The following is a 15,325-nucleotide window of genomic DNA, read 5'->3' on the forward strand; positions in this document are numbered from 1 at the left end:
CTTCAACCACAATGGGCCTTGAATCACATGCTGGGAAAACCCAGTCCTTATTTTGGCAAAGTTGGCTGATATACTCAAAAGCAAGCACAGTATGGATACACGACTGATCTCGAGGATAGATCTGAAAAAGGAATCTGAAATAAAATAGACTGGAAAACCTGTTCAAAAGGATTCAAAACAAGTTTCAAAAATGCATTCAAAATGATACCGGTAATACAAGGCTAATTCAGAGCCAATTATACAAACATAAGCCATGTCTCACTCCTCAGTGAGACAAAACCTTCCCAATCATTTGAATGCGTAGGTTGCTGGCAATTGTTTCACCTGCTGCCCATATACAGGAAGCAGTTCCTGTCTTAATCCCTTTCAACAAAAGGGATTCAGTAGAAACCAGCAGATTGGCTGCCAGTCAAACATCCTGCAAATGTTGCCTCTCCCCAGCACAAAAACATACCGCTTTGGGGATTTTCTGGTAGGATAAGCCGTGTAGGTACTGCCAACTCTCCTGAACACCATCCACATAGCCGCTTTGAGGTTCAACCCAGCATTCTGTTACAATGTTCAATTCCATGTCCACCTCAATTGCCTCCACTTCTGTATCATTATCTTCATCTGTAGAGAAACTTGAAAGCAAGCAAGTAATGTGAGAGACTTCCCAAAAGGGGAATGAATCACAAAAGGTTTTTCCAGAAGTTGCTAAACATTGTTAAGTCTATAGGCGGGAGAAATTGGCATTAAATACAAAAGGAATAGTCATAATAACTATATTTAATTACTTTAATGCAATTTAGATAAAATCAAATCTAGTATGCTCTAGCCTCACCCACATTTTCAGCAGGCTGATACAGGTATTTCTATTCTTTAGAAGTTAAAGACCCAAATCATTCTTAAATATTAAACATATTTAGTTGGCTTTCCAGTTCAATTCCAACCCTCCTTGCCTCTGAGCTTGAGACTAAAATAAATTAACTTCAGCAGTCTTAGGCTATATATCAAGCTTGCTTGGTTTATAGAACACAAAACATAAAGCAATTGTGCTCCTGGCCAATTTATTGGTAGCAGGATGAATATACAGTATATTAGTTATTACATATTCATTATAAAATTTCTATAGATTCTTTATTGCATCATGTTTTCCCAATTCATTTTATGGAATTAGCACAGAGCGCCATGTAAAAAGCAAATAAATAAATAAATAAATAAAATAAAGCAAAATATGACAAGCCAATCAACAATTTTATACATGAATCCAATGATGATTTCATTTTTAAAGCACTTTGATTAATTTCAGATTTTGAAGAAACACAGCCGTGGGTCTTTGGCAAAGATTACCCAAGGATACGCTTCAAGTTCAGGAGGCCTATGGAATGTTAGTCCATAGGTACAAAGAAATAGGTATTCATTTGTGCTCATTGTGGAGAGAAGTGAGGTGATCCAGAGTCTGGAATTCAGAAAGGCATATAAGCAAATACAACTTGGTACAGTAATGTGAGTAAAATTGTAAATACCAAAACCTCGGATTTGCAACGAAGAGGGGGCCTAATTGATCAATAGAATAAAAACTAAGATGTGAATATCATCACAAGTTTATACTTCATGATATACTCATAGACATTTACTGGTTTCAGAATGGATGATATGAGAACCTAAATATTAGTTATTTATTGCAAGGATTATATGGTAATATTAATTCTGTAAATCAGCACTGTCTTAAATAAAAACAACAAATAAAGAACCATGGGATCTTCAAGTCAGTGTTATCTTTCTAGGGAGGAGTGAGGTGGAGAATACCCTGACTAGGTGGCTCAGTGGCTAAAACACTGAGCTTGTCAATCGGAAAGATCAGCAGTGTTCGGCGGTTTGAATCCCTAGTACAGGTCTCCTGCCTGAGCAGGGGGTTGGACTAGATGACCTTCAAGGTCCCTTCCAACTCTGTTACTGTTAATCTTGTGTGCACCAAAGGCTCCTTTGCAGTAGATAAAAGCTATTGATTGGTACAGTTAGTTTCCTCTTGGGAGACTTCTAGGCAGGCACATTCTTATCATGACATCACAGAACCTGGGTGATTCTACTCCTTGCGTGCTTTCTTTTAGGGTCAGGACTTCTTACCTGTCTTTAGTAGATGTAGCATGTGGCGGGAATATCACATATTGGACAATGCAGGTGTGCTTCTCATTGCCACTCACTCTGGTGGAATCACTCTGTGGAAAAAACCCAATCGTAAATTTGTCATGCTCCTTTGCCACTTCTTTCCTAGCACAATGAGGTTCCCAGGCTAGAAGCGAAGGAGTGCCAATTTGCCATAAAATTCTTGGTCAAATCAAGAACAGAATGAAATTACATTTCTCAGAATGTAATTTAATATGCCTTTTTTGGATGAGAGACTGCGGAGAAAAAACAAAGGGCATGTTTATTTGATAATTATCTATGAATATCCCTTTCATAGTATTCCTCTACACCATAGGTGTCAAACTCGATCGCATCATGTGACATATTGTGATGTATCACGATGTTTTTTGTCTTTGCACACCCAAGGTGGCCCTGGCTTGCGCGTTACCCATCCAGCCCGCAGGCCGCCAGTTTGACAGGCCTGCTCTACACCCATTTGTTGCTAAACTTCCCTCATCCTTTCCTTACCTTTATCATACCTAAATAAATATTTTTTGTCATAGATCTTCTATGTATGGCAATATTTATACCACTTTGGGTAGGATATACCATAATACATTTTGATATACCAAGTGCTAAGATTTTTATTAAAAGAGCCAAATTGAAGAAATGGTTCAGACATCAGGCTAGAAACTACAAAACTATGAGTTCAAGTTCCATCTCAGGCACAAAGCCAGCTGGATGACTTGGTCCAATCACTCTCTCTCAACCCTAGGAAGGAGCCAATCATAAATCACTTCTGAAATCTTGCCAAGAAAACTGCATGGATTTGTCCAGGAAGTTACCAGGAGTCAACACTGATTCGAAGGCACATATATCATATTTCTATGCACTTTGCTATTACCAATTTCCTCGTGAACAGGAAAATGTGGCACCACAGAAGATAACAAAATAAAACAAGCTACAGGATTTACCTTCATAGGTAATTCTTGGACCATACTGACAATGCCTTCACCACTAGAAGCAAAATGGAAGCCTTCAGACAAGCGTATCCTGCATAATTCCGAAGAGAAGAATAAATTACACGTCTATTTTGCATCCTGGTCTCCCACGAGACAGAAATGTTGTTCACCCAGCACAATGTTCTTTTCCCACAGTGAAAATGCAACACCCACCCACTTTCCACTTTAACTCTTATACAGATAGTTCTCGACTTACAACTGTTCACTTAGTGACCATTCTAGATTCCAACAGCACTGAAAAAAGTGACTTATGACCATTTGTCAGACTTATGACCACTGCAGCATCCCCATGGTCACGTGATTTACATTTAGATGCTTGACAACTGACTCACATTTATGACGGTTGCAGTGTCCCAAGGTCATGTGACCATCTTTTGCCACATTCTGACCAGCAAAGTCAATGGGGAAGCCAGATTCACTTAACAGCCAGGTTACTAATTTATCAACTGCAGTGATTCACTTAGCAAATGCAGCAAGAAAAGTCGTAAAATGGGGCAAAACTCACTTAACAGATTTCTCACTTAGCACCGTAGATTTTGGGCTCAATTGTGGTCATTAAGTTCAGGACTACCTGTACTGGTAAAAGCAACTGATCTTCAGAGAAAGAAGTGACTCAGATGTAATTGTTTTTTGTTTTGTTTTTACTTTTATAGCTCCCCTATTTGTTGATTCCAATGTATCTCAAGACCAAATAGGTACTTACTCAGTGAGAGTGGACAGTAGTTGGGCCACAGCTGTGATGGGCACTGCCGGGACCAGCCCTGATTGTACACACCAGATCCAGCGCTGGTGATAAAAATAGCGAGATAAAGAGGCCAGGGTAGAGGAAGCTGTGCGGGTGGCCACCATAGTAAGCGGACCTGACATGGGATTCTCCAAGGGTAAAAGACATGGAACATGATAGTCAGAGGGAAGCTTTTCATATCTGAGAATGAGAAAGAAGGATTGAGACAACAGGTAACCATGGAGTTGGATTTCTCATTATAAGCTTAATACACTACCTGTGCAAGACTTGTGAGCTGAATGTTTCTGAATTATTCCCAGTATCTCTAACCAGCATGACCAGAAAATGATTTACTGTTTTTTTTATACTATCTGTCCCTGTCTCTTTTTGCATAATCTCCTCCTTTTTATTTTAAAATTTAAAAAGTACTTAGCTTTCTAAGATTCAAGAATCAAAGGGACTATGCAGAGAAAACAAACGTCCCTCTCCACGCATGCTTGAATCCAGATTTGCACACTATGTGTACAGGGAAATGTTGTACCGCAAACACATTTTATGAATTCAGAGACATTTTAAGTGGTCTATTTGCAGTGCATGCTGTATGTAATCCTTTTAATAATATCTTGAGATACATTTATGTGAATGAATTAAGGTCATAGCACAGAGGAAGCTCTCAAACATTTTTTCTTTTGAACTAGGCAATGTTCCAAGACATTCCCATTACCCACAGCCATCCATTGTCCATTGGATAAAGGAATACAAAAACTACAGCCGAAGTCATCTGGAAAACAGCAGCTAGGCTAAAGCAACTTCATCTCTGGGAATTAACATTCTCCCCATAGGGATATAAGTAAGTGTGCATGTACATCTGCTCCATACATAATACCTGATAAGAAGTTTTTCCAGAGGTTTATGCAATACTATAAGGCAAGGTCTGTCTGAGAGGAGTGGCTGGGCCAAAGGCAAACAAGATGATTTTGATGGGGAACTGCTGCCAAGGACCTTTCGCTTTACTTTTGGAGTTGCCTCTTTGCTCTGTACTCTGTGGGGGAAACGTAGCTGAAGGATACAGTCTCTCAGTTCTTCTACTATCTGTTGAAAGGTAAGTAGTTGGAAAGAAATCATGTTTATATAAGGAATTGGCACCACCTATAAGAACAGCAACTTTTGCAGACCCCAAATTCCTTTGCCGCACACATTCTCCTGCATTCCAACATTTTATCACATATTTTAATGCATTCCTATGGTAGTGGCTTAATTTTTGTAACATGTACATGTATTTATTGTCTAGGCCCGTGATGGTGAACTTTTGAAGTTCCCACGTGCCGGCCTGTGGGCTGTAAGTGGCACGCAAAACCATCCTGCGAGGTATGTGCAGCCCCGCTTGCCTTCGCGCACGTGGGTGCGCCAATACCTGGAAGAGCGGCAGTCCATCGCACATTCGTGAGCTGGCACCCAAACACCGGGATACCGGCATGGAACAGCGTCCGACGAACAGCATGTGAGCAACGTCAACCCAGAAGTTCGGGTGCCGGCCTGCACGTTTGCCGGAATGCCGCTCTTTCGGGTTCCGATGCTCCCACACACACGACAGCCAGCTGACCGGCGTGCATGTGATCACAGGAATGCGGAAGAGGAGTCTGCGAGGCCACGCATTCTTTGTAGAATGGTTTTGTGTGCCGCTTCCGGCACACATGCCATGGGTTTGCCAACACTGGTCTAGGCTTTCGTTATCTTATGAACTTTATTTTGCTTTTAAAAAGTTAAATTGTAGTTTGAATGTTGTAAAAATAATGAGAAAAGCACATATATTGAAAATAAATTTAAATAATAAAAGCAATGTAGCCATATTCAGTCCCATAATTCCCCCAGAGGAGCAAGACTGCTCTTGTCAACAACAATGCCTTAAATGTTTTGTTAATAAATTCATCAGTGCCGTAAGGATATTTCTTATGGAACCTTAAAACTTACCTAAAAGGCCAAATCCTGTCTCTTCCTAACACATTCTAGTTACAAATGACCTGTTTTGTAAAATCTTATCATAGGGAAAATGCTTCATCCAGCTACCTTCAGGTAGTGATTCCTAAATGCTATTTAAGGTCTGGAAGAAAAGTTTGTTATGTGACCCCAAGTTTTTTGTACGCAACCTAAAAATACAGATGTGAAACATGCTTCTTGGCAATCCTAAAACTTTATTCCAAGACTGACATCCACCAACCACATTTTAGCTGTGTATTTTTTGCAATTCTAAATAATGTTCACAGTGACTCAGGCAAACTTATTAAGCACTCACTTTATTCCTGAGTTTTGCAAGTGTCCCAATGGGGAAACCCAGCCGAAGAACCATGCAGGGAGCTTTGGAAATAATCCTCACCACATAAAATGAAAAAGGAGGCAGATCTTCAGAGCTACAGAATAAGAAAGAAATAGCAAACGGAATAAATTTATTGTGGTACCAACAATAAGTGACGGGACATTTTATCATATTTGTTGGGACACGTGTAAAAAAAGCCAAGAGTTTTTGGACACAAATACATGCACTAATTCAGAAGAATTTAAAGATTAAAGTATCACTTGAAACCATAGGATTTTCCTTTGGGAACAACTGCAGTGATTTACTTAATACCTGTGGCAAGAAAAGTGGTAAAATGGGGCAAAACTCACTTAACAAATGTCTTGTTTACCCACAGAAATTTTGGGCTCAGTCATGGCTGCAAGTGTAGGACTATCTGTACCAATGAATGAGTATAAAATGCTCAATGAGATTTTCCTCTTATTTACTCAACACGACTGGCTCAATCTTATGCAAAAACCTTCTATCCCCATTAAATTTTACATCTTTTACATCATCATGGCCTTCAATAGCTCAGGCTCAGCTCTTTCTCCCCTCTGCCCCTGAATTCCCTCACCTGTGCATGAGCTTGACATAAGAGTAGCCTTCTACCAGCACAAAGCTACTCCAGTCACGCAGCAAAGAAGTCAGAGCTGAATGGGAAATGCGACACTGGATGGTGCTGTAACGACCATTGTTGCCTGGGGTGTGCAAATGCTTTGGGACTGGCCTGTCAAACAGATCAAACAATAAGTAAGTGCCTGTTATATCATTATCCCCCATTATCCCTACCCCAGGAAAAGTTCACATGCAAGACCTTATTGCTCAACCACTGTTGTCTCAGCTGTCAATAAAAAACATAATGGCTGGTAAACTCTGAAACCATGAAATGTTAAATACCGTGCCATGATACATTTATGTTTTCTTGTACGTACATGTCATGTTCCAAGAGGATAACAATGCGGTGCATGTGCAACCATCTCTGCCAGAGATTGGCATCCATCGACAAGATGGGCTTCCAGTAGGCTGCAAACTGTGAGTGACTGGAGTCTGAGCTACTGTGCTGCAAAGACAAGACCTGAAAATGGCAGAAATCGTATTTCATGAATCTGGTTGCATCTGTGCAACTGATGGTTTAAACATTTTAGCTCAGAAAAACCATATTAGGCAGCTACAGGTAGTCCTCAACTTACAACAGTTCATTTAGTGACCGTTCAAAGTTACAATGGCACTGAAAAAAGTGACTTATGACCATTTTTCACACTTATGACCTCTGTAGCATCCCCATGATCATGTCATCAAAATTCGGATGCTTGGCAACTGGTTTATACTTATGATGGTCGCAGTGTCCCAGAGTCATGTGATCACCTTTTGCAACCTTCTGACAAGCAAAGTCAATGGAGAAGCCAGGCTCACTTAACAACCGTGTTACTAACTTATCAACTGCAGTGCTTCACTTAACAACTGCGGCAAGACAGGTGGTAAAATGGAGCAAAAGTCACTTAACAAATGTCTCACTTAACAACATAAAAGTTGGGCTCCATCGTGATCATAGGTCGAGGACTACCTGTCATTAGCTCTGCTGGCTCAGGAATTATGGGAGTTGGAAGTCCACCCATCGTAAAGTGGTCAAGGTTGAGAAACACTGCTATAGCCTATATTTAATTTTTATTGTTATTAGTACCTTAATATTTGCAATTTATTTATGAGATTATACAGCTCTGCTAGCCGGGAAATTCTGGGAGCTGAAGTCTACCCATCTTAAAGTGGCCAAGGCTGAGAAACACTGCTATAGCCTATATTTAATTTTTATTGTTATTAGTACCTTAATATTTGCAATTTATTTATGAGATTATACAGCTCTGCTAGCCGGGAAATTCTGGGAGCTGAAGTCTATCCATTTTAAAGTGGCCAAGGCTGAGAAACACTGTTATAGCCTATATTTAATTTTTATTGTTATTAGTATCTTAGTATTTTCAATGCATTTGTTTATGAGTTTATGAAATCCCAACTCTGCTGGTTGGGAAAGTCTAGAAGTTGAAGTCCACCCATTTTTTTAAAAAAAGAATATAAGCTGTATAATCTCATTTCCCTCATTTTAACTAATGGCATACTACAATAGCCAGTCATGATAGCTCTAATGAGCAACACAAAGAGCAGAGTAAATAACGATACATATATTTGTTTGGCATGTTAATTTAGCATAGCTGCTCTTACTGCAACGTTTGGCTACATTAACTTAAGGTAACAGCAAGTATGTTGAATCTCTTGCTTCTAACCTATTGCTGCCAAGGTATGATTCCAAATAATCAAGAATCTGAGCACCCTTGTTTAATTATTACTGTAACAGCAGATACATTTTCCTCCAGAAGTGAGAAAGCAGAGCTGAAGATATAGAATTGCTGAGGAGCTAGAATACTGTACATACTCAGAGCTGAAGATATAGAATAGACACAGCACATATTTGAAATAGACTTGTCTTTTCTCTTTCATCCTTTCACCCTTTCCTCATTAAGTCACACAATCAACTGCCTTATTTTCCTAACTTGAGATTTAACAGAGATAAATATACAGCAAGTTTTAAACAGAAAAAGGAATGTAGCAGCTTAGGCAGCAACTTAGATAAAGGCTGCTAAAAAGGCAGCAACTGAGTGCAAATTGGCTAGTAATATACAAATAATGTACCGGTGTAGTAGATCCTGGAGGAATATAGAACAGTGGCACCCCATTTCGAGTGCTTTCAGGAATGGTGAAATGCTCTGGGACACTGTCAAATGACTGCAGATGAACCAGCATCTGGTCAGTTTGGTTGATACTGAAAAATAAACAACAACAACAAAAATCCTTCTCAAGGATCTTTAAGTCACAATTTGTATCCTATTAGAGATCAATTCAAGACAATTCCTAACTCCCATTAAAGAGGTTTCTCTAGAAATAAACTGGTGTTTTATGCCTTACAGTGAAGTTCTTTCTAATGTCCAAACAGAAATGAGGAAACTGATCATGATCAACAATAGTTCCTAATTTATAAACACTGTTCACATTAACATTCCATATTGGGACTGAACAAACATTTAAACAAGCTAAAGGGCAGTGTTACATATGGCCCCTAGTCCTTGGGGTGGGTGGGAAAGCCCCACTGAAAAGGCACACCAAATCTTCACCTTTGTAGGGTGTTCCAGAAGCGGCGTATCACAGTGGTGCGATAGAGGCTCGTGATGGGCTTCCGTACAGTACAGCTGATGTCGTGCAAAATGTCATAGCTGCCCTCCATAGTGACTTCCACCCATGTGCTACGTTTCGAAGGATCTAGGGGCCAGGGGGCCACAGCCAAATACTCAATTCTCATATTGTGCTTCCATAGCAAGATGAGCTTCACTTCCAGTTGAGTACCACCTGTAAATGTGCCAGAGGAATGAGGAATGTGTTTTAATAGAAAAGCATTAGCCCCTCTCCTTAACAAAGTCCGCCTTTGTAAAATATTAAAATTTTGGCACAGCTTGTGCTAAAATCAGCACATTTATATGCCTGATTAGTTTCTATATTCTGTTGCCTATTTCTGTTTTTGATGTCTATTTAACTAGGTTGTTCTAATGTTATTGCTCCAGTGAATAGTGATGTTGGAAGAACCAGAGAAGACTCTGAAGGAATACACTCCATACTTACTTAATATTTCTATTTTTAGTTGATCTCAGAACTTGGGAGTTCCAATACCTAGCTAATATTTATGAAATGCTTTTCTGAAAACAGCCTATTAATGTTTTCTAGGATGGGAAGCACAGCAATGGCAGTCATTTTTTATAAACCAACTAAAGTAACAATTTCAATCTCAGTGTAGCTTATGATCTATTTTGCTTGCCATCTTTACTATGAAATATTTTTTTATGAAAAGTAGATTAAAACAAGATTTCTCATTTTTTATGTTACATTTATACACTAGATTTAAAGAAATGCAGATCAACAATGGGGCTTTTAGCAATTACAACTCAATACAGTAACTAATAAAGCTACCAATAAACAGGCTACTATATTAACAGACGAATACTGCCCTTAAGCAGAATCCTACTAAATGGCATTTGTTGAACAAGAAGATGGAATTTTGCTTACTCTACCCATATATTTTAAGCATGAATCAGGCACCACAAGGATTCAGAAACAAAATATGCATTTGGAAGTCAGTCCCCATAAAGCAAAAAATTGTTTTGGCACATTTCTATCCCACTATTCTTTTATGGAACTCAAAGCACTGCTTGTATTCACAGTAATTTTTGAGTTGTTAGCTTAAGATAAATTAATTGGGAGTTCCCAGATGAGATGGAATTTGACAATAAATTTTACAGAAATAATTTTAAAAGCTACTGCACAAACGAGTTATATTCAAGATTAGAAGTGGGATCATCTCTTAGCAATATTTCTACAACCTTCAGAATGCTTAATACTGTGAAATTCAGCATCACTGATTTCAGATCACATGGTTCTTTCTAGACTTTGTGTTTGGGAGGGGTGTTGCAGTGGTGATATTCAGCCGGTTCTATCCGGTTCAGGTGAACCTTTAGTGGCAGCGGCAGGAGGCTCCGCTCACCCACCTGGATGTAATCACGTCCCATTTTTGATGCTCTGCGCATGCGCAGAAGGTCCTGCGCATGTCCGGAGGTGGCACCTGCGCTCACATTTGCGAATTGGTAGCGAAGGTAAATAAATACCACCCCTGGGGTGTTGGGTGCTTAAAGCCTCTGCAACACCCCCTAATTTGCATTAAAATAACTTCTCAATCCCAAAAAGAACAGTTATTTTCAGCCTTACATTCTTCAATGACTTCTAGTGCATTGCCAGCCATTACTTACGGGTCTTAAAAGCTATTTTGTGAAAAGTGCAGCCCCCAGAGGGAAAATTTATTTATTTTATTTATTTATTTATTTATTGAATTTTTATACTGCCCTTCTCACGAAGGACTCATGGCGGTGTACAGCCAAAGTAAAATACAAAATATATACAATTAAAACATATTTAAAATGGACCAAATTAGTAGACGGCTGACAAATTAAAATAAATTTAAATTTTAAAATTTAAAATTTAAAATATAGATTAAAACCCCCAATAAAATCAACCAATTCATGCCAGTCCCGCTTGAGTAAATAGATATGTTTTTAGTTCACGACGGAAGGTCCTAAGATCAGGCACCTGACGTATGCCAGGGGGAAGTTCATTCCAGAGCGTCGGAGCTCCCACAGAGAAGGCCCTACTCCTGGGGGTTGCCAGCCGACATTGTTTGGCGGACGGCACCCTGAGGAGACCCTCTCTGTGAGAGCGTACAGGTCGGTGGGAGGCATAAGGTAACAGCAGGCGGTCTCTTAAGTACCCGGGTCCTAAGCCATGAAGCGCTTTAAAGGTGGTAACCAAAATCTTGAAGCGCACCCGAAAGACCACAGGAAGCCAGTGCAGACTGAGGAGCAGAGGTGTTACGCGGGAGCCTCGGGTGGCTCCCATTACTACTCGCGCAGCTGCATTCTGGACCAACTGCAGCCTCCGGGTGCACCTCAAGGGCAGCCCCATGTAGAGAGCATTGCAATAATCCAGCCGAGACGTAACCAGAGCGTGAGTGACTGTGCATAGGGCATCCCGGTCAAGGAAGGGACGCAACTGGCGCACCAAGCGAACCTGGTGGAAGGCCCTCCTGGAGACAGCCGCTAGATGTTCATCAAAAGACAGCCGTCCATCCAGGAGGACACCCAAGTTGAGAACCACCTCCTTTGGGGCCACTAACTCGCCCCCAACAGTCAGCTGCGGTTGCAGCTGGCTGTACCGGGATGCCGGCATCCACAGCCACTCCGTCTTGGAGGGATTGAGCTTGAGTCTGTTTCTCCCCATCCAGACCCGTACAGCTTCCAAACACCGGGACATAATAATGCATAATTGGCAACATACACTATCCAAAACGGACTAAGAAAACACCGAATAACCACCTTTTGTAATATTGACTTCACGGATACTATAGCCTTCTCGTAGCCGCACAGAGACTATACTAATAAGATCAGCATGGACCTCCTTTTCTGTATGCTTCTTTCGTCTCAAGGCAAGGGCTGGGTTGCTGCTTGCAGAAACAAGATGTTCATTGAATAATCTGTGCTGGGAGACTGCAATGATAGCAAACACCATGCAAGTGTTATTTCCAAACTGATCTATCCCGCAAACTATTTCTTCCTCCTACAAGGCCATGAGCCACTTCAGGAATCTCAATGCAGGAATTCAAGCATTGTATTATGTCCCTTTGCACATGGGTGACAAATGTAGCTGTGTAAACAGTAAATATAGCATTATTTTTCCTCATCCTGCACATCATCACTTGTAGCAATAATGAAGGCCAGGTGTCAGGGTTCCAAGGAACACCCCCAACGAAATAAAGCTCTGAGGCTTGAGGTTCCTCAAAGTTCCAATTTATTAGAGATGTCATGTTGGCACAGCTGGGAAAACCCAAAACTGAAAGCTTCCAGGTTTTCCACACCCAGTTAACAGTTCACAGCCCTGCCCCACACCCACAAGTTCATCACATTGCCCAATCAACTCTTCACACTCAATTGGATACAATCTTCAGGCAGTCTCCATCAGACGCAGGATGTCCTTGAATACGGAATGTTGTTATGACTAACTTTCTACCGCTCCAACAACAACCCCCTCCCAACTTCCCCAGCTAAAATATGTGGCAGTTAAGCAGCCAAACAAAAAAAAAGCCTTCCAAAACTGACACCAGGAATATAACTATAACCCTCAAAGCATCTAAAGAGAAAACTGAATCCCTTCAATCTGCTTATAGCTAACTACCATTTTTATTTAGCTTTAGTTAATATAGCTCTCAAAACTTGCAAGTGGCGAAGAGCTCATAGAATTATAAAAACCCATCTATTCCTTTACCTCTTGCAAAACCCATTATTCTCACTAATATTGGCAAAAATGGACTACTGTTTAGTCCCACATTTCAATCTGGCCCAAGATTCTTGTTTTCTTGGCACAGGTGAAGCTAGGGTAAATAAAACTGAGAAACTACATCTAGGTCCACGGAAGGTAAACTTACCACAGTAATATTCAGGATTCAAGGATTCCCCACTGCGCAGAAAGGAATATGGGAGAAAAGCTTTATGGTAGACGTTCATGTCTAAACTAGAAGGCTCAACTTCAGGACATGTGGAAAGGTATGTGCCAAATGTTGCCATTGCAATGAACTTCATGAGCTCAACATTAGGAACATGACCAAAGCTGCAGTCATAAGAATAGACTCCTCCCACCTACAAAAGAGAAAAAGAATGCACAGAAGCATTTGTCAAAAACAGATTCCCTCTTATGTTGAACTTAGCTCTATTTCAATTTAGATATTAGGGATATCTTCAATGATGTAGTTGTAGTGACAGAAAATATTTCTAGACATAGGATACTTTTACTCTGGTTTCTAAATGTCTACGGTTTCTAAATGATTCTTGGTCATCCAGGTCATGGTTGTCCCAAAGGTCCTTTTTCAAGACGCAACTGGACTTTCTGGAGGTTTTTTTTGAAGACATTTCACTTCTTATCCAAGAAGTCAGAGCTGAAGAAGCTTCTTGGATGAGAAGTGAAACGTCTTTAAAGGCAAATCAGAAAGTCCAGTTGCCTCTTGAAAAAGCATCTTTGGGTCTGGTCTCTAAACCAGAAAAACATGAAAGAGAGAAGCAAGTCTTACCATCAGTATTTTTCCTCTACCTTGAATTGCTGCATGAAATTGCCCTGCCACTGAAATGTGCAAAGGTTCCAATGGGTTTATATATTTGCATAAATCTAAATGCAAACCTTATTTGTAACTGATAAAAACTGAAGCTTCAGCCAAATAATGTATATACATGAATATACTGTACAGTTCGGTTCTGCAACCCAACAAGAAAGACACAGACTTCAGAGGATAATTAGAACTGCAGAAAAAATAATTGCTACCAACCTGCCTTCCATTGAGGACCTGTATACTGCACGAGTCAAAAAGAGGGCCGTGAAAATATTTACAGACCCCTCGCATCCTGGACATAAACTGTTTCAACTCCTACTCTCAAAACGATGCTATAGAGCACTGCACACCAGAACAACTAGACACAGGAACAGTTTTTTCCCGAAGGCCATCACTCTGCTAAACAAATAATTCCCTCAACACTGTCAAACTATTTACTAAATCTGCACTACTATTAATCTTCTCATCGTTTCCATCACCAATCTCTTTCCACTTATGAAAAATGGAAAGAGATTGTAACTTTGCTGCTGGCAATCCTTATGATTTATATTGATATATTGACCATCATTTGTGTTGTAAATGTTGTACCTTGATGAACGTATCTTTTCTTTTATGTACACTGAGAGCATATGCACCAAGACATATGTCCTTGTGTGTCCAATCACACTTGGCTAATAAAAAATTCTATTCTATTCTATTCTATTCTACACATATCACATACACCTGCAAATAAACATACACACATATGAACAAACTATATGCCAAGACTTGAGCTATGTCACTATTTAAATTCAAAACCATTGTGTGCACTTCTACAGATATCCACTCAGAAGTAAATTTAACAGGAACTACTCCTGGTTAAGTAACTGTGAGTTACAGCCTTAATGATCAAGCCATGAATCAGCATTTTGCTCATCGAACTAAGTACTACAACTAGACTCCTGGTATCATCATAAATAATTTCTCCTTCTGTTATGACCAAATACTGAAAAGGTCAATATATTTAATAAGCAAGCACTAACTTTCATATTGCCATTAGAGGCAGATGGCTTCTGTCTTTAGTATTAGGATGGCCCTAACTACAGTACATTCACAAATATGCAATCATGGGCCCATAGCCCATGTACTTTCAACAGCACCTGAATAAAAGAGCAGGCCACAGTCCCACTGCGTAGTTGATTGAGCAGAGTCTCACAGACTGCTACATCTGGCACACTGGTGACACCATCTGTGATCACAATGATCCCTTCAAATAACAAAAAACAATTATCAGCACTAAATAGACAAGAACATTCCATCATGGAAGGCAAGAATTAAATTCTGAGAGAGATTTGCAAGTGACAGTGCTGAGGAAAAATAACTAACTAGAAAACAGCAATGGCCCTTTTCCTGAA

General features: G+C 40.0%; 1 protein-coding gene across 9 annotated transcripts in view; it reads right to left on the bottom strand.

Moving 5' to 3' along the window:
- The window catches only part of SZT2 (SZT2 subunit of KICSTOR complex), an 80,944-nt gene that overhangs the window by 55,996 nt on the left and 9,623 nt on the right, over positions 1 to 15,325 (bottom strand). For 8 of the 9 annotated variants that reach the window (XR_009154057.1, XR_009154058.1, XM_058174318.1 and 5 more), the window contains 14 exons: positions 15,071 to 15,177; positions 13,257 to 13,467; positions 12,151 to 12,321; positions 9,352 to 9,583; positions 8,873 to 9,002; positions 7,123 to 7,265; positions 6,765 to 6,917; positions 6,149 to 6,263; positions 4,742 to 4,947; positions 3,835 to 4,056; positions 3,084 to 3,162; positions 2,110 to 2,201; positions 455 to 623; positions 1 to 121 (listed from right to left, as the gene is read on the bottom strand). Coding sequence is in view for 7 of the 9 variants with exons in the window: in XM_058174318.1 (XP_058030301.1) it covers positions 1 to 121; positions 455 to 623; positions 2,110 to 2,201; positions 3,084 to 3,162; positions 3,835 to 4,056; positions 4,742 to 4,947; positions 6,149 to 6,263; positions 6,765 to 6,917; positions 7,123 to 7,265; positions 8,873 to 9,002; positions 9,352 to 9,583; positions 12,151 to 12,321; positions 13,257 to 13,467; positions 15,071 to 15,177 (2,151 nt within the window). In the remaining 2 variants the exon portion in view is untranslated. Of the gene's footprint in view, positions 122 to 454; positions 624 to 2,109; positions 2,202 to 3,083; positions 3,163 to 3,834; positions 4,057 to 4,741; positions 4,948 to 6,148; positions 6,264 to 6,764; positions 6,918 to 7,122; positions 7,266 to 8,872; positions 9,003 to 9,351; positions 9,584 to 12,150; positions 12,322 to 13,256; positions 13,468 to 15,070; positions 15,178 to 15,325 lie in introns of those variants that run through there. The other variant, XM_058174317.1, reaches the window with a different exon arrangement.

This window comes from Ahaetulla prasina, chromosome 3, assembly GCF_028640845.1.
Source record: "Ahaetulla prasina isolate Xishuangbanna chromosome 3, ASM2864084v1, whole genome shotgun sequence".
Lineage (NCBI taxonomy): Eukaryota > Metazoa > Chordata > Lepidosauria > Squamata > Colubridae > Ahaetulla > Ahaetulla prasina.